General features: G+C 59.1%; 3 protein-coding genes across 13 annotated transcripts in view; all 3 read left to right on the top strand.

Annotated features, from left to right (window-relative positions):
- BRD4 (bromodomain containing 4) overlaps nt 1-6,442 on the top strand; it is a 79,219-nt gene extending 72,777 nt beyond the window's left edge. For all 11 annotated transcript variants that reach the window (XM_074566912.1, XM_074566916.1, XM_074566909.1 and 8 more), the window contains 5 exons: nt 2-161; nt 684-814; nt 2,132-2,343; nt 3,947-4,214; nt 5,703-6,442. In XM_074566912.1, coding sequence (XP_074423013.1) covers nt 2-161; nt 684-814; nt 2,132-2,343; nt 3,947-4,214; nt 5,703-5,771 — 840 coding nt within the window. In that variant the 3' untranslated portion in view covers nt 5,772-6,442. The remainder of the gene's footprint in view (nt 1; nt 162-683; nt 815-2,131; nt 2,344-3,946; nt 4,215-5,702) is intronic.
- A 44-nt stretch (nt 6,443-6,486) lies between these two features.
- On the top strand, nt 6,487-15,607 carry EPHX3 (epoxide hydrolase 3). Its single transcript, XM_074566922.1, has 7 exons — nt 6,487-9,324; nt 10,801-11,082; nt 11,812-11,897; nt 12,019-12,359; nt 13,183-13,286; nt 13,472-13,620; nt 14,324-15,607. Exons 1-7 carry the CDS (start codon nt 9,259-9,261, stop codon nt 14,550-14,552), a joined length of 1,257 nt encoding a protein of 418 aa, XP_074423023.1. The 5' UTR covers nt 6,487-9,258; the 3' UTR covers nt 14,553-15,607.
- Nucleotides 15,608-17,544: 1,937 nt separating this feature from the next.
- Nucleotides 17,545-18,634, top strand: part of NOTCH3 (notch receptor 3) — a 63,766-nt gene continuing 62,676 nt past the window's right edge. Inside the window, 1 exon segment of the mRNA XM_074566954.1 lies at nt 17,545-17,690. Within this exon segment, the coding sequence (XP_074423055.1) occupies nt 17,666-17,690 (25 nt within the window). The 5' untranslated portion in view covers nt 17,545-17,665.

Raw genomic sequence — 18,634 nt, 5'->3', positions numbered from 1 at the left:
GGAGATGCGAGCCGCCTCCGTTGTCCAGTCGCAGCCCATGGTGGTGAAGGAGGAGAAGATGCATTCGCCCGTCATCCGTAACGAGACCTTCAGTCCCCCGTTGCGGCAAGATCCGCCGAAACACCCGGAGAGCATCAAACCGCCCGCGCACATCCCGCAACGTGAGTCCAGGGACGTGACCCTTCAGGTGTCGTCGTCCCCCGCTTTTGGTGGCTGAGACCCTCATCACCACCCATCTTAGGGGCTGAGACCCCATCACCCCCAATTTTGGGTGCTGAGACCCGCATCGCCCCCCCATTTCAGCTGTGGAGACCCCGTCACCCCCTGTTTGGTGGTGGAGACCCCATCACCTTCCATTGTGGTGGTGGAGACCTCATTGGCCCCCAGTTTTGGTGGCTGAGACCCCGTCATCCCCCAGTTTTGGTGGCTGAGATCCCATCGTGCCCCAGTTTGGGGTTTTGAGACTCCTGTCACCCCTCATTTTGGGGGCTGAGACCCCCATCACCACCCATTTCAGGGGCTGAGACCCCGTCACCCCCAGTTTTGGTATCTGAGACCCCATCAACCTCCTGGTTTTGATGATGGAGACTCCACCACCCCCAATTTTGGTGGCCGAGACCCCCATCACCCCCTGTTTCGGTGGTGGAGACCCCCACAAACTGATGGGAGCTACTGGTTTTTAGGGACGGAGATGAAACCCATGGAGGGGGGCCGACCTGTCATCAGACCCCCGGAGCAAAACCCCCCACCGCCGGGAGTGCAGGAAAAAGATCGGCAGAAACAGGAGCCGAAAACACCCGTCGCCCCCAAAAAGGTAACGTCGTCTGGCAAAAATTGGGAAAAAACCTCCCAAAATTTAGAATTAAAGCTCCTAAAATTGAGCAGGGCCATGTTGGTCACCTGAATTTTGGTGTACAACCAAGATTTGTTGTTCTCCACCTCCAAATTTCCCATTTGGAATTTTTCCACCTCCAAATTTCCTGGTTGGAGGTTGAACACACCTGATGGGGGTTGGAGAGGTGGAGATGGGATCCCCTACCAAGCTGAGGGATGGGACGCCATCCAGAGGGACCTGGAGAAGCTCCAGAAGTGAGCCCGTGAGAACCTCAGGGGGTTCTACAGGAGGTTCTACAAGGCCAAGGCCAAGGTCCTGCACCTGGGTGGGTATCAGTGCAGGTTGGGGGGTGAGGGGATGGAGAAGGAGCCCCATGGAGAAGGACTTGAGGGTGTTGGTGGACGGAAAGTTGAACATGACCTGGCCAACTGTGTCCTGGGCTACATCAGAAGAAGCGTAGCCAGCAGGTCGAGGGAGGGCATCCTCCCCCTCTGCTCTCCTGAGGCCCCCACCTGGAGACATGCGTCCAGCTCCAGGGTCCTCAGGACAAGAAGGAAACAGACCTTTTGGAGCAGGTCCAGAGGAGGCCGTGAAGATGATCCAGGAGCTGGACCCCTTCTGCTGTGGGAGTTGGGGTTCTTCAGCCTGGAGAAGGCTCCAGGAAGACTTCCTTGGGGCCTTTCCGTAGATAAAGGGGCTTATAAGGAAGATGGAGAAAGACTTTTGACCAAGACCTGTAGGACAAGGGGCAACGGTTTTAAACTGGGAGAGGGTGGGTTTGGGTTTCGATGGGACCTAAGAAATATTTTACGCTGAGGGTGGTGAGACACTGGCCCAGGTTGCCGGAGAGGTGGGAGATGCCCCATCCCTGGGAATGTTCCAGGTCAAGTTGGACGGAGCTTTGAGCAACCTCATTTAGGTGGAGATCCTCCCTTTCATGGCAGAGGGTTGGACCAGGTGACCTTTAAAGGTCCCTTCCACCCCAAACCATTCCATGATTCCAAGGGTGCGTGGAAAATGGGAGGTGCTGAGGAGCCGGTCCCGCTCCTGGCATTCCCGGGAAGCTGTTGGAGCTGCCTGCTTGGCTTTGGGGGAGGAGATGGTCAACGTTGATGCCCAATGTGGATCCACCACCCTCCTCTGGCCACCTCCAGCCCCGGGAAACCAAAAGGGCTTTCCATGAGGGAAGTGTTCCATGGGGAACGGCTTTTCGTCAGCAGTGGGATGGGCGTTTGCCGGATGGGCTTCCCCTCCCTGGCCGGGCTCTTCCTCACCTACCCAACCTTGTCTCTGTAGGACCTGAAGATCAAAAATATGGGTTCCTGGGCGAGCTTGGTCCAGAAACATCCCACCACTCCATCCTCCACGGCAAAGTCCTCCAGCGACAGCTTCGAGCAGTTCAAGAGGGCGGCGCGGGAGAAGGAGGAGCGGGAGAAGGCGCTGAAGGCTCAGGCGGAGCAGGTGGAAAGGGAGAAGGAGCGGCTGAGGCGGGAGCAGGAGAGGATGAGGTGAGACCACCACCACCATCACCATCATGAACACCACCACAATCACCACCACAACCATCAACACCGTCACCACCACAGTCACCACAGCCACAACCGTCATAACCATCACGATCAACACCAGCACCATCACCACCACCACAATCACCACAACCACCACAATCACCACCACCAGCACCAGCACCACAATCACCATAACAATCACCACAGCCATCACCACCACCAGCACCATCACCACAATCACCACAACCACCAGCACCAGCACCACCAGCACCATCACCACCACCAGTACCACCACCACAACCACCACAACCACCATAACAATCACCACAGCCATCACCACCACCACAATCACCACAACCACCAGCACCACCACCACAATCACCACCACCACAATCACCATAACAATCACCACAGCCATCACCACCACCACAATCACCACAACCACCAGCACCACCACCACAATCACCATAACAATCACCACAACAATCACCACAGCCATCACCACCACCACAATCACCACAACCACCACCACCAGCACCACCACCACAATCACCATAACAATCACCACAGCCATCACCACCACCACCACCACAACCACCACCACAATCACCATAACAATCACCACAGCCATCACCACCACCAGCACCATCACCACAATCACAACCACCAGCACCAGCACCACCAGCACCACCACCACAATCACTATAACAATCACCACAGCCATCACCACCACCACAATCACCACAACCACGACAACCACCAGCACCACCACCACAATCACCACAACCATCACAATCACCACCAGCACCATCACCAGCACCACCACCACAACCACCACAATCACCATAACAATCACCACAGCCATCACCACCACCACAATCACCACCACCACCAGCACCACCACCACAATCACCACCACCAGCACCATCGCCACCACCAGCACCATCACCACAATCACCACAACCACCACAATCACCACAACCACCACAATCACCACCAGCACCACCACCACGGTGAAGGGGTTTTGGGGCATCCTCACCTTGGCCAACGGTGTGGGGAGATGTGCACTCTCCTGCACGATCCACGCTGGTCCGTGGCATGGTCCCGTCTCGTGGCGCAGGTCCTATCTGCGGCACCGTCCCATTTCGTGGCACGAATCCCGTCCAATCTGTGGCGCCATCCCACCTGGTGTCACGAGTCCCATCCGATCTCGTGGCGTGATCCGATCTCATGGTACTAATCCGATCTGATCCGGGGCGCGATCTGATCTCGTGGCACAAATCCGGTCTGTTCCGTGGCACGATCCAATCTTACAGCATAAATCAAATCCAATCCCGTGTCGTGGCATAAAACCGATCTGATCCATGGCACGACCCCATCCCGTGGCGTAAATCCAGCCCAATCCCACGGCACGTTTCTGATCCAGTCTGCGGCGGGGTCCTGCCTCGTGGCACGATCCCGTCAGATCCGTGGCGGCGCCCGTCCCGTCCCGTCCCCTCTCACGCCGCAGTCCCCATCGCGATCCCCCCCCCGGCCGCTGGACCCCGCCGCCGGGGGACCAGACCACGGGGGGTGACGGCATCTCCCGCTGCTTCTTTGCCAGGAGCCGGGAGGACGAGGACGCCATGGAGCAGGCGCGCCGGGTGCACGAGGAGGTGCGGCGGCGCCAGGAGCAGCAGCAGCAGCAGCAGCAGCAGCAGCAGCAACAGCAGCAGCAGCAGCAGCAGCAGCAGCAGCAGCAGCAGCAAGCGGCGGCGGCAGCGGCGGCGCCCCAAGCCCAGAGCTCGCAGCCCCAGTCCTCCCAGTCCATGCTGGATCAGCAGCGGGAGATGGCCAGGAAGCGGGAGCAGGAACGGAGGCGCCGGGAAGCGGTGAGCGGAAAGCCAGGGCGACCCCCCACCTCAAAATTCCCCGGGGTGCTGGAAAATCCCTGAGGATGCTGGGGGGAAAAAAAAAAAAATAATAAAAATCGCCGGGGGATGGTAAAAAAAAAAATCCCCCGGGAAGCCAAAAAATCCCGGGAATGCCCCCCCCCCAAAAAAACCCCGGAAATTCTGAAAAAAAAACTCCCTGGGAATGGTGAAAAAAATCCCCGGGGGACAGCAAAAAAGTGCATGGAGGTGCCCCCCCCCCCCCCAAAAAAAAATAATCCTGGGAATTGTGAAAAAAATCCCAGGAATGCTGAAAAATCCCCAGGGAAGCAAAAAAAAAAAAAAAACATCTCCTGGGAAGACAAAAAAAAATCCCGGGAATGGCAGTAAAAAAATCCCTGATGACACCAAAAAACGTCCGTGTCCCCCCCCCAAAATCACGGAAATTCTGAAAAAAGTTCCAGGAATTCTGAAGAATCCTCAGGGATACCCAGAAAATCCTCAGAGGTGCCCCAAAAATCCCCAACACCACCAGAAAAAATACCCCGGGAAGCCAAAAAATCCTTCGGGAAGGCAAAAAATTCCCAGGAATGGCAAAAAAAATCCTTGGGGATGGCCCAAGACCCTCGGGGATGCTGAAAAAGTCCCCAGTGACACTAAAAAATCCCTGGGGATGCTAAAAAAATCTCCAGGAATGCCGAAAAAATCCAGGGAATGACGAAATTAAATTCTGGGAATGCCAAAAAAATTCTCCAGGAATGATGAAAAGTCGTTGAGGATGCCAAAAATATCCTCAGGGATGGCGAAAAAATCCCCGACAGCACCCAAAAATCTCCTGGGAAACCAAAAAACCCAGGGAATGCCACAAAAAAATTCCCAGAAATTCTGGAAAATTCCCCGATGACACCAAAAAAGTCCCTGGGGGTGCCCACAAAAAATCTTGGAAATTCCGAAAAAAGTTCCAGGAATTCTGAAAAATCCCCAGAGATGGCCCAAAAAAATCTAAAAAAAAAAAAAAATCCCTGCAAAGGAAAAAAAAATCCTAGGAATGCCAAAAAATACTGGGAATTCCGAAAATCATGGGAATTCTGAAAAAAATCCTAGGAATTCCAAAATTATATTCTGAGAATGCGGAAAAATCCTTTAGGAGTTCAAGACAATTGCCGAGACGCTGAAAAGAATCCCTAAAAAATCCTTGGGGAGGGCACAAAAAACCCCACCAGGAATGCTGAAAAAATTGAGTGACTTCTGAAAATTCCCGGGAATTCTGAAAAAAATGTGAGGAATTCTAAAAATTCCGGGAATGCTGAAAAATCCTTTCGGAGTAAAAAAAAAAAAAGTCCCCAGAGATGCCGAAAAATCCCCCCAAAATCCCCGGGGAGGGCGAAAAAAAATACCCTGGGAATGCTGAAAGAATTCTGAAAATTCCTGGGAATTGCGGAAAAATCCCGGGAAAGCTGCTCATGGCCCTTTTTGTTTCTCTTCCAGATGGCGGCGACGATCGACATGAATTTCCAGAGTGATTTACTGGCAATATTCGAAGAAAACCTTTTCTAACGGCGCCCGGAGCTTTTTGGGTTCATTTCCTCCCGATTTGACTCTTTCAAAGAAAAAAAAAAAAAAAAAAAAAACGGGAAAAAAAAAACAAAAAAAAACCACACAAAAAAAAAAAAATCTCCTTTTTTTTCCCCTTTCCCCGGCAAAAAAAAAAAAAAAAAGCTTTGGACTCTCCGTTAAGTGTTAAAAAAAAAAAAAAAAAAAAATCCGGGATCGGGATCGTCCCGCATGCACCGACCGGCGCCGCTCTGCCTTAACCCCTGGACTCGCGGGGTGGTTTGGTTTTTTTTGGGTTATTTCCTCATTTTTATTTTTTTTCCCTCGTTTTCCCCCCGTTTTTCACAGCGGAAGAAAAAAAAACAAAAAACAAAAAACAACAAACAAAAACGAACCCGGAAGAATTCAAAAAATCCCAGTGAACAACAACAAAAACAAAAAAAAAAAAACAAAAAAAATCTCGATCCGGACGCGAATCCGCCGGGAAAAGGCGCCTCCCTCCTCCCTTCCCCCCCCCCCCCCCCCCCCCCGTTTCTTCACTGTATAGTCGGGATTATTTGTTGGTTTTTTGGGGTTTTTTTGGCGTATTTTTCACATATTTTGGGGTTTTTTCGGGAGAAAAAAGGGGCGGCGGCGGCGACGGGCGGAGCCAAATAAACGCCAGTTTTGGATGATTTTTTTTTTTTTTTTTTTGGGGAGCGGGGGGGGAAATGTGGCGGCCGGAGGGGGGGGAGGGGCAGGAGCTTGGGGGGGGGGAGGAGGAGGGGGGCCGGGGGGGGGGGGAGGGGCGCTGGGGGGGGAGGGGAGCCCTGTCCCCGCCCCCGATCCCGCGGGAATTCTCCTCCTTTCTGGGTCTTTTCCTCCCTTTTTTCCCTACTTCTTCAAATTTCTAATTTCCCTACTTTTTAAAATTTCTAATTTCTCTCCTTATTTTTTTTAACAAATTTTTCTCATTTTTTTCTCTCTCAAGTTTTTAAATTTTTCTCCTTTTTTCCCCCCATTTTTTCTCCTTTTTTCCCCTCATTTTTTTCTCCTTCTCCCCCATTTTTTCTTTCTCCTTCCTTTTCTCTGACTTCTTTTTCTCAGTTTTTTAATGTTTTTTTATCTTTTTCCCCATTTCTTTCAACTCTTTCATTTATTTTTCTTTTTTCTCCTTTTTTCCTTATTTTTCTTTTCCCCTTATCCTTTTTTCTTCCTTTTTTCTTCCTTTTTTTTCTCCATTTTTATCCTCCCTCCTATTTTTTTTCTTTTTTTTTCTTTTTTCCTTTGTATTTTTCTCTCCTTTTTTCTTTTTTCTTTCGTTCTTCCTTTGTATTTTTCTCCTTTTTTCTTTTTTCTCTTTTCTTTTTCTCTTCTTTTTTTTTCTTTTTCATTGTTTTTCCTCTTTTATTCTTTTTCCTCTTTTTTCTCTTTTCCCTTTTCCCCCTTTTTTTACCTTTTTTCCCCTTTTCCTCCCACCATTTTTTCCCTCCTTTTTGTCTTTTTCCCTCCTCCAACCCCCCCCGACCCCCCCCCGCCTTCCCCAGCGCAGGAGCCGCCCCTCCCCCTGCCCCTCCCCCCCCCCAACATTGATCCTTTTTTGGGTTTTTTCCCCCCAACCCAACATTCCCTCACTTCAACCCTTTTTCTCCCTCCCCCCCCCCCAAAAAAAAACCAAAAAGCCGCCGGTTTCTTATTTTTATTATTAATTTTTTTTTTTCCTGCTTTCCTTGGGTTGATTTTTAAAAAAAAAAAAAAAAATGTAAAAAAAAAAAAAAATTATATATTTCATTTTCCAAAAAAAAATCTTACGAAATCTCCAGGTTTTCCGAGCGGGGGGGCGGGGGCGGACGCCCCTCCCCCTCATTAATTTTATTATTATTATTATTATTTTATTATTTTTTTTTTTTTTCCGGTTTCGTTCCCACTCGGTGCCATAACCCACCCCCCCCCGCCCCTCCCCCGCAGCGGGACCCGCGCCGGAGCCGTCGGTCGGTTGGATTTTTTTCCTTTATTCCCGTGAAAACGCAGTTGGGTCTGTGCCGATCATGGAATAAACGCAGCTCTTTTGGTTTTTTAAAAAAAAAAAAAAAAACACCGCTTTTCGCCCCATTTCTTTGCCCCTCCCCCCCCCCCCCACCCTCCCCCCAGCGATGGGGCCGAAGGGGTGGGGGAGGGGAGGAATCCGGGGGGGGATGGGGGGTGGGGGGTCACCGTCGGCCCCAAGTTTAGGTTTTGGGTCAACTCGGGTAATTTCAAAATTTCTATTTTAATTGATAATTTTAATGAAAAGAAAAAAATCTTAAAATCGAGAAATTTTAAAATGGGAAGTTTTCGCCTTGAAACGGAAATAAGTTGAAAATTCGCTTCTGTTGAAAAAAAAAAATGGAAGCACGAATCTTAAGATTTGACGTTTTCATATGGAAAACCGGAGCGTTAAGTCTGGGCAGCGCAGAAACGGAACTTTCCTACCAAAAACCGAAATTTCCATTTCAAACAAAAACAAAACGAAACAAAAAAATCCAGACCCTTTAAAAAAAATGGCGTTTTAAGGTTAAGTTGTTAAAAAGTCCGGTTTCGCTCTTAAATTTGGAAATTGGCTTTTTTTTGGCTGTTAGCCGCGGCCTGGGAAATTTAACGTGGAAAAATCAGTTTTTCCCGCTGCACGTTTTAATTTTAAAAGTCACGGTTTAATTTTAAAAGTGCCGGTTGAAATTGGTGGCGTTAATTAACTATTCGTGGTGCGGCCCCCGGGGCTGCGAAAGAAATTCAACGGGATCCTAAAGAATCCTGGGATCCGGCTCTAGAAATTACTATAAAGTATTTTTAATGGTTTTAAATTATTGATCATGAAAAATCATGTAAAAATAGTAAAACAATTCTTATAAATTATTGACTGTCAGGCCAGTTATAGAAATTGTAAATCAGGTTATAATTGTGGCGGGGGGGGGCAAAATAGGGAAGAAAGAGTAAGAAAGGGGGGAAAAAAAGGTTAAGAAAATGTTAAAATGGCAAAAAAAAGGTAAAAGAGGTTAAAAAAAAAAGGCCAAGAAAAGGAAAAATAAAGGGGGGGGAAGGAAAAAGAAGGGAAGAAGCCAAAAAAGTGTGTGTGGGGGGAGGAACAGGTAAAAAGGCAAAAGCAAAAAGAAGGCCCCCCCCCCCAAAAAAGAGGCGAAAAGGGCCAAAAAAAAGGCAAAAAAAGAGACAAGGAAGGGGGAAAAGGCAAATTACGGGGGAAACTGGCGGAAAATGCATAAAAAAGGCCGCCCAAAAAAGTTGAAAAGGCAAAAAAGAAAAAATAGCAAAAGGCAAAAAAAAAAAAAACCACCAAAAATGGCCCGAAAAGGCCCAAAAAAGGAAGGAAAAAGTCGAAAAAGGGCCGAGCCCGGCGCTGCCCCTCCCCCCGCGCCGCTCCTGCCCCCACGTGACCTCCCCCCGCACCGCCCTTCCCCCCCCGCGCTCCCATTGGCTGCTTCCCCCCGAGGCCCCGCCCCCCGCGCGGCGCCGACCAATGAGCGGGAGGGGGCGGGGCCGGGCGCGGCCGAGCTCGGGCGGGCGGAGGAAGCGGCGCGAGAAGGTCGGGCCGGAGTCGGGGGGGGGCGGGCGACAGGGACCCCCGTGTCGCGACAGCGCGGTGACAGGGACCCCCCCCCGGGGGCAGGGGCCCCGCTGGGGACAGGGTCCCCGGGGGCAGGGACACCCCCGAGTCGCGACAGCGCGGTGACAGGGACCCCCCCTCCGGTGACAAGGACACCCCCGTGTCGCGACAGCCCGGTGGCCCCGGGGGACTCCCTTCTGTCGGGACACCGCGGTGACGGGGACACCGAGGTGACAGGGACACACACACACACCCCCGGTGACAAGGGCACCCCCGAGTCGCGACACCCCCGTGACTGGTGACAGCGTCCCCCGGTGACAGGGACACCCCCATGTCGGGACACCCCGGTGACAGGGACACTGCGGGGACAGGACACCCTGGTGATGGCTTCCCCTCCCCCCCCCCCCTCCGGTGACAGGGACACCTCCGTGTCGGGACACCCCGGTGACAGGGACACCCCCCCCATGTTGAGACAGCCCGGTGACAGGGACAGGTGACAGGGACACCCTCCTGTCGTGACACTCCAACGACAGCCCCACCCCGCCCCCCAGGATCGGTGACAGGGACCCCTCGGTGACAAGGACACGCTGGTGGTGGGACCCCCCCGGCGACAGGGACACCACCCCCCCCCCCATGGTGGGACCCCCCCATGTCAGGACACGCCAACGATGGGACACCCCGGTGACAAGGACCCCCCAGTGACAGGGACACCCTGGTGGTGGGACCCCCTGGTGACAAGGACCCCCTCGGCAGGGCCACCCCCTGGGTGGGACATGCTGGTGACGGGGACGCCCGGGTGAATGGTGCCACTCTGGTGACGTGGTGCCTCAGGGATGGGACATGGTGGTGGCAGGGCCACCCCGGCGAGGGTGACACCCTGATGGTGACATCCTGATGATAGGGCAGCGTGGTGACACGCCACCCAGGAATGGGACACCGTGGGGACACGGGACATGGGGGGCACAGGACGCCCTGGTGGCCCTTGGTGATGGGACACTGGTGCTGGGTCACCCCGGGGACATGGCCACCGTGGGGATGGGACACTGCGGTGCTGGGTCACCAAGGTGACATGGCACCTCAGGGGACATGGGGCATGGGGACACCCTGGTGACAGGGCCACCCTAGGGATGGGCCACTGGGGACATGGCCACCATGGGGATGTGACAGCCCACCTTGGTGACAGGGCATCCCGGTGACAGGGCCACCATGAGAAAGGGACACCGCGGTGATGGGGCCACCTGGTGACATCTCATCTTGGTGACATGGCCACCATGGGGATGGGACACCCTGGTGACAGCCCACCTTGGTGACATGGCAGCCTGGTGACAGGGCCACCAAAGGGATGGGGCACCTTGGTGCCGTGGCCATCCTGATGATGGGGCCACCAAAGGGATGAGACCCCCCCCCCCGGTGCCATGGCCACCTTGGTGACCCAGTGTGTGTCCCCCTCCCCAGGTGACACGTCCCCGTGTCCCGTCCCCCCCCGCCGCCATGCTCCTGTCCCTCTGCACGCTGCTGCTGGCCCCCACCCGGCTCCTGCTGGCCCTGCGGCGCCTGGTGGCCCGGCTGGGGGTGGCGGTGGCCGTGGTGGCCGCGGGGGTGGCCTACGGGCTGTGGGGGCTGGGGGTGCTGCTGCGCCGGGGACCCCGGGGGACCTTCTGGTGGCGGGTGAGGGACCGGCCCCCCCCCGGCCTGGCCGATGGCACTTTCGGGGAGCACCGATACCTGCGCCTCAAGGTGGGGGGGGCCCAGGGGGGGGGGTCTTGGGGGTCCTGGGGGGGGGGTTTGGGGGGGACTTAGGGGGTGTCTGGAGGGATTCGGTGGGGTCTTTGAGGGGGGGGCTCTTGGGGGCCTTGGGGAGGGTTGTGGGGTCCTGGGGGGCACGGGGGGAGGGGGGTGTGGGGGTGCTTTTGGGGGGGTCCTGCAGCAGCTTGGGGGGGGGGAGGTCCTGTGGGGGGGGGTCCTGGAGGGATAGGGGAGGGTCTTGGGGGTGTCTTGGGGGGCTCGGGGGGGGGGGGGGGGTTGGGGGGTTCGGGGGGGGGGGCTTTGAGGGGTCCTGGGTGGTCTGTAGTGGCTCGGGGGTGTCTTTGGAGGTGGGAGGGGGTCGGGGGGGGTCCAGGGGACTTTTGCCGGGGGGGGGGGGAGGGTCTTGGAGGTCCCGGGGGGACTTGGTGGGCTCTGGGGGGAGCTTTTGGGGAGATTCTGGGGGTCCTGGGGGGGGTCCTGGGGGTCCCTGGGGGGGCAGCAGGGAATTGGGTGATGGGGGGGGTGGGACTTGGGGGGCTGGTGGGGGGGGGGCAAGCTGCTCCTCAGTAGGGGCCTGCTGGTGGGACAACTTGGGGGGCTCCATGTGAGCTGGGGGGGGGGGGGGATTTGGGGGTCCCGGAGTGGGGGGGGGGGTTATGGGGGGGGTCGGGGGGGGGTTTGGGATGGGGGCACCCAACTGACAGACACCCCCCCACCCAGGACTCGGGGCTGCGGCTCCACTACGTCACCCGAGGTCCCACCACGGCCCCCTTGATGCTGCTCCTCCACGGCTTCCCCCAGAACTGGTGGGTGTCACCAAGGGTGGGGCCACCAAGTGCCACCACCGTCCGTGTCCGTCCCCCTCCCCAGCCGGTGTCACCACCACCACCATCATCATCATCATCGTCGTCGTCTTCCTCCTCCCAGGTTCTGCTGGAGGCATCTCCTGCAGGAGTTCGGCACCCGCTACCGGGTGGTGGCCCTGGATCTTCGGGGTTACGGAGCTTCTGAGAAGCCACCGGGCAGGGACAGCTACCGCCTGGAGGTCCTCCTGGAGGACGTCCGCCAGGTCATCGAGATCCTGGGGACACCCAAGGGGCAGAGCGAGGTGACGGCGGCCACCGGTGCCACCGCGGCGGCGTCCCCCAAGTGCATCTTGGTGGGACACGACTGGGGTGGACTCCTGGCCTGGGAGTTGGCCGCCAGCCACCCAGCCATGGTGGAGAAGTTGGTCATCATGGATGCTCCTTCCCGGGCCGTCATGGCAGGTAAGGGGTGGCTTCTTGGGGACAGGGTGGGGCACCCGGGGCTGGAGCAGGCCATCGGGTGGCGTCTCTTGTGGTCATGGCCGTGGGTGGGTGCTGGTTCTCGTGGGGTGCCACCTCCTGTGGTGGCGTGGCGTGGCTGTGCCATCAGGGACCAGCCCTCCCTGCTGTGATGTGTCACCGTGGTGACATTGGGTGCCATCTCTCATGGCCATGGCCATGCCATTGGGTGCCATCTCTTATGGTCCCACTGTTGGGTGCCATCTCATGGCCATGCCATTGGGTGCCATCTCATGGCCTTGTCGTTGGGTGCCATCTCTCATGGCCATGCCATTGGGTGCCATCTCCCATGGCTGTGTCATGCCACCACAGTGCCATCAGGTGACGTCTCTCGTGACCTTGTCATTGGGTGCCATCTCTTAGGACCAGGCTGTTGGGTGCCGTCTCTCATGGCCATGCCATTGGGTGCCATCTCGTGGCCTTGTCGTTGGGTGCCATCTCTTAGGACCAGGCTCTTGGGTTCCATCTGTCATGGCCATGCCATCAGGTGACATCTTGGGTGCCACTGGGTGCCATCTCCCATGGCTGTGTCATGCCACCACAGTGCCATTGGGTGCCCTCTCTCATGGCCATACCCTTGGGTGCCATCTCTCATGGCCGCACCGTTGGGTGCCATCCCATGACCATGCCATCGGGTGCCACCTCTCCCGGCCATGCCATCGGTTGCCACCTCTCGTGGTGGTACCACCAGGTACCGTCCCCTCGCCGCGGCTGGGTTTGGGACCCCCGTGGTGGCCCTGACACCGGTGTCCCTCTCCCGGCGCAGATTTCGCCACCTGCCACCCCTCCCAGCTCCTGCGCTCCAGCTACATCTTCCTCTTCCAGCTGCCCTGGCTGCCCGAGCTCCTCCTCTCCTTGGCGGACTTTGAGGTGAGACCCCAGCCCCACGTCCCCTTGTCCCCACCTCGTCCCCCGTGCCACCTTCTGCACCTCCCCAACCCAAGGAGCTCCTCAAGAACCCGTTGAGGAGAACCAACCAAGCCCACGCTCCCTTGGCACCGGTTTTGGGGTGGTGGCCTCACCCAGGCCTCCTGTCCTCCTTGGTGGCCCCGTAGCTGGTGAAGACCATCCTGACGGGACCTTGGACGGGGATCCAGAACCCAACGCGGCAGTTGACGGAGCAGGAGGTAGACGCCTACCTCTACAGCCTCTCCCAGCCGGGGGGGCTGACCCCCACCCTCCACTACTACCGCAACCTCTTCCGGTAGGTGGGGTTTGGGGCCGGGGCGGGGGGGGGACATCCGGGGTTAGGGTGCCAAGGTTGGGTGCTCTGGGGTTGAGTGTTGGGCGTTGGGTGCTGGTGTTGGTGGGGTCCCATTGGGGTGCTCCCATTTGGGATGATCCCAGTTGGGTGCTCTTGGGTTGGGTGCTCCTGGTTGGGGCGTTGGTGGGATCCCATTGAGTTGCTCCCGTTTGGGATGATCCCGTTTTGGGTGCTCTTGGGTTGGGTGTTGTGTGTTGGGTGCTCCTGGTTGGGGCGTTGGTGGGATCCCATCGGGGTGCTCCCATTTGGGATGATCCCAGTTGGGTGCTCCTGGTTGGGGCGTTGGTGGGTTCCCATTGAGCTGCTCCCATTTGGGATGATCCCATTGGGGTCCTCCATGTTGGCGTTCTCCCGTTGGGGTGCCCCCCCATTTCAGGGTGCTCCCTTTGAGGTGCCCCAAGTGGGGTTCTCCGTGTTGGGGTGCTTCCATTGAGGTTCTCCATGTTGTGGTGCTCCCATTGGGTGCTCCCATTCGGGTGCCCCCTTTGGGGTTCTCCGTGTTGGTGATCTCCACGTTGGGGTGCTCCATGTTGAGGTGCCCCCATTGGGTTTCTCCACGTTGGGGTGCTCCCCTTTGGGTATCCCCCCCCCCCTCCAATTTGGGTGCCCTCCACTGACCTCCCCTCCCCTTCCCCTCCCCTAGGGACACCCCGATCCCCCGCGAGCCCCCCCCGTCCCCCACCCTCCTGCTGTGGGGCACCCACGACGCCTTCCTGGACGCCCGCCTGGCCCCCCGCCTGCTCCACCGCCTGCGCCCCACCGCCCGCCTCCACCTCCTGCCCGGCGCCAGCCATTGGCTGCCCGAGGACCAGCCCCGCCCCCTCGCCCGCCTCATGGCCGACTTCCTCGATGGGGGCGACCAGCACCCGTAGGGGCACCCGTGGGTGCTCCCCACCTTTGGGGGAAAGGGGAGGTTGGGGAGGTGGAGAGGAGATGGGGGGTGGGGTCGTGGGGACCCAACATCTGGGTGAGGACCCAAGATCGGGGGCGGGGGGGGGGGGGGAGGGTCCCAACATCTGGGTGAGGACCCAACGTCTAGGGGAGGAACCCAACATCTGGGTGGGGAAACCCAAGCTCTGGGTGGGGGCCCTGGTGGTTGGTGGGACCTCAACATCTGGGTGAGGAACCCACATCTGGGTGAGGACCCAACACCTGGGTGAGGACCCAACATCTGGGTGGGGGCCCTGGTGGTTGGGTGGGGATCTCAACATCTGGGTGAGGACCCAACATCTGGGTGGAGACCCAAGATCTGGATGGGGGGAATCCCAACATCTGGGTGGGCACCTCAACATCTGGGTGGGGAACCCAGCATCGGGGTGAGGAGATCCAACATCTGGGTGGTGACTCCGGTGGTTGGGTGGAGACCCCAACATCTGGGTGAGGACCCAACATCTGGGCAGGGGCCCTGGTCGTAAGTGGGACCTCAACATCTGGGGGAGGAACCCACCAGCTGGGTGGGGACCCAAGATCTGGGTGAGGAGATCCGACATCTGGGTGGGGGTCCCGATGGTTGGGTGGGGACCCCAACATCTGGGTGAGGAGCCCAACATCTGGCTGGGGGCCCTCAACATCTGGGCGAGGAGCCCAACATCTGGCTGGTGGCCCCAACATCTGGCTGGGGACCCTCAACATCTGGACAAGGACCGAACATCTGGCTGGTGGCCCCAACATCTGGCTGGGGACCCTCAACATCTGGGCGAGGAGCCCAACATCTGGCTGGTGGCCGCGGTGGTTGGGCGAGGACCCCCCCCCCCCCCATCTGGGTGGGGACCCCAACATCTGGGTGGGTGGGGACCGCCCCTCCCCTCCCCACGTCCACTGGGGGCCCCCAACATCTGGATTGTGACCCCAACATCTGTACGGGGACCCCGGCGTCCGGGCGGTGCCTTCTGTTCCCAAGTGGCCTCAATAAAGTCGGGTGTCGGCAGCGGGCGGGTGCTGTCGGGGGAGGGGACACTTGGGGACATCTCGGGGACGTCCCCTCCCCCACCCCGCGGGGACGGGGACCCAGGTGGAGGGGGGGGTTCGGGGGGGTGGGGACAGACACCCAAATCTGTGGGTGGCAGCGTGAGACCGGGCTCATGCCAGCACCCACGGGTGACAGTGCTGGGTCCCGGGTGACAGTGCCAGGTCCGGGGTGCCACTGCCACCACCCACGGGTGACAGTGCCAGGTCCAAGGTGACAGAGCCAGCACCCACGGGTGACAGTGCCAGTCCCCGAGTGACATTGACAGCACCCCTGGGTGCCACCACTGACCCTGAGTGACAGTGCCAGGTCCAAGGTGACAGTGCCACCACCCGCGGGTGACAGTGCCAGTCCCCAGGTGTGGGTGCCAGGTCCGGGGTGCCACCACCTATGGGTGACAGTGCCAGGTCCTTGGTGACAGAGCCAGCACCTGTGGGTGACAATGCCATGTCCCAGGTGCCATTGCCAGCACCCACGGGTGACAGTGGGACGTCCCCAGGTGTCAGTGCCAGTCACTGGGTGCCAGTGCCAGGTCTGGGGTGACACAGCCACCACCCGTGGGTGACAGTGCTGGGTCCTTGGTGCCAGTGCCAGTCCTCAGGTGGCAGTGCCAGCACCCACGGGTGACAGTGCCGGGTCCCAGGTGACAGTGCCAGCACCCACGGGTGACAGTGCCGGGTCCCGGGTGACAGTGCCAGCACCCGCGGGTGACAGTGCTGGGTCCCAGGTGACAGTGCCAGTCACTAGGTGCCAGTGCCCGTCACAGGGTGACAGTGCCAGCACCCACGGGTGACAGTGAGAGGTCCCCAGGTGCCAGTGCCCGTCACTGGGTGCCAGTGCCAGGTCCTTGGTGCCAGTGCCAGTCCCCAGGAGACAGAGCCACCACCCACGGGTGACAGTGCCAGTCCCCGAGTGACATCGACAGCACCCCTGGGTGCCACCACTGACCCTGAGTGACAGTGCCAGGCCATGGGTGCCATTGCCAGCACCCGCGGGTGACAGTGGGATGTCCCCAGGTGCCACTGCCAGCACCCACGGGTGACAGTGCCGGGTCCCGGGTGCCAGTGCCATGTCCCAGGTGGCAGCGCCAGCACCCACGGGTGACAATGCCAGGTCCGGGTGCCCCCCCCCCCCGGTGCCCCCCCGCGGACCCGCAGGAATGTTCCCCGGCGACTTTTTTTTTTTTTTTAATTTCTTTTTTTGGGTTTTTTTCTTTTTTTTTTGGGGGGGGGGGGGGGGGGCCCAGAACCAGAGAAACCCCGCGGGGTGGGGGGCGGGGCCGGACGCCTGGATCCCTCCGGGGGGGGGGGGGGGGTGCCCGGGTTCCCCCCCGATCGGGGCCCCCCTCGCTGGCGCTGGGCCCCGCAGCTGCCGCGGCCGCCGGGGGGGGGGGGGGGGGCAACAGCTGCATCGCCCCTCCCCCACCCCGGAGGGACCCCTCCCCCACCCCGGGGGGACCCACGGCGGGGGGAGGGGGGGGGGCGGTCCCCGGGGGGGGGGGGGGGGGTGTGTGTGTCCCGATCCCGGGTGGGTTCATTGGGGGGGAGGGGGGGGGTGTCGGTCGGTGGGTCCCGGGGGGGGGGGGGGGGGCGGTCCGTGGGGCTCAGTCCCGGGGGGGGGGTGTCGTTGGGTCCCGGGGGGGTTCCGTGGGTCCGTTGCGGGGGGGGGCGAAGGGGGTCAGTCCCCGGGTGGGTCCGTGGGTCCCGGGTGGGTCCCGGGGGAGGGTGGGGGGGGGGGGGGGGGGTCGGGGGTCCCCGTTGTTGGAGGGGGGGGGGGGGCGGTGGTCGGTCCCGTCCCCTCTCCGGTGGGGCGTGGCCTGGGGCGTGGCCGTGGGGGCGTGTCCTCGGGGGAGGGCGTGGCCGGGGGGGGAGGGGCGTGTCCCGGGGCCGGCGGTCGCGGCCGCTCCGAGGTTGAACCGGGCCCCGCCGCCGCCGCCGCCGCCGCCGCCATGGGCCGGGGGGGGGTCCCGGGGGGGGCCCCGGGGGGGCTGGGGGGGCCCCGCCGCTGCTGCTGCTGCTGATGGTGGGACTCGGGGCGGCCGCAGGTGAGCGGGAACGGGGGGGGGGGACCGGGACTTACCGGGATTTACCGGGGGGGGGTCCGGGGCCGAGTTGAGCCGAGTGAGACCGAGTTAAGCCGAACGGAACCGAGTTAAACCGAGTTAAACCGAACCGGGCTGAGCCGAACCGAGTTTAACCGAGTGAAGCCGAAGCCGGTCGGGTGAAGCCGAACCGAGCCGCGTCGGGCCCGAGTTAAACCGGGTTAAACCCGGTGCAGACGAGTCGAGCCGAGTTCCGTCGAGGTTAAGCCGAACCGGGCCGAGTTAACCCGAGTTAAGGCGAACCGAACCGGGCCGAGCCGAGTTAACCCGAGTGAGTTAGTTAGGGCGAGTTAACCCCGAGTTAGGGCGAGTTAACCCCGAGTTAACCCGAACCGGGCTGAGCCGGGTCGAGTTGAGCCGAGTTAACCCGAGTTAACCCGGCCCCAAGCGAGTTAACCCGGGTTAAGGCGAGTTAAACCGAACCGGGTCGAGTTAAACCGAGCGGAGCCGGGGGTCGGGGGTGGGGGGTGGCCGGGACCGAGCCGAGTTTACCCGATTTTACCCGATTTTACCCGGTTTTACCCGGTTTTAACCCGAATTCGGCCGAACCGGGCCGAGGGGGGGCGGCGGGGGGGGGCGGCGGGTCGGCGCGGCCGCACTTTGGCGGCGCGGAAAAAGTTTGAGGGGGGAGAGAAAAAAACAAAAAAAAAAAAACCAAAAAAAAAACACTAAAAAGTTTTTTGGGGGGGGGGTGCGTCGGGGAGGGGCTACCATGGGACCAACTGGGCTGAACTGGGCTGAACTGGGCCCAAAATTGGGGGGGGGGGGGAGGGGAGGGACCGTGGGAAGGTGGGTGGGGGAGGGGCGGGGGAACGGGACCCGGGGTTTTTTTTTGGGGGGGGGGGGGAGGGGGGGGGTTGGTTGGCGGGACCGTGGGAACGCGGGGC

This window comes from Larus michahellis, chromosome 25, assembly GCF_964199755.1.
Source record: "Larus michahellis chromosome 25, bLarMic1.1, whole genome shotgun sequence".
NCBI classification, from domain to species: domain Eukaryota; kingdom Metazoa; phylum Chordata; class Aves; order Charadriiformes; family Laridae; genus Larus; species Larus michahellis.
This window is presented reverse-complemented; position numbering and strand designations above follow the sequence as displayed.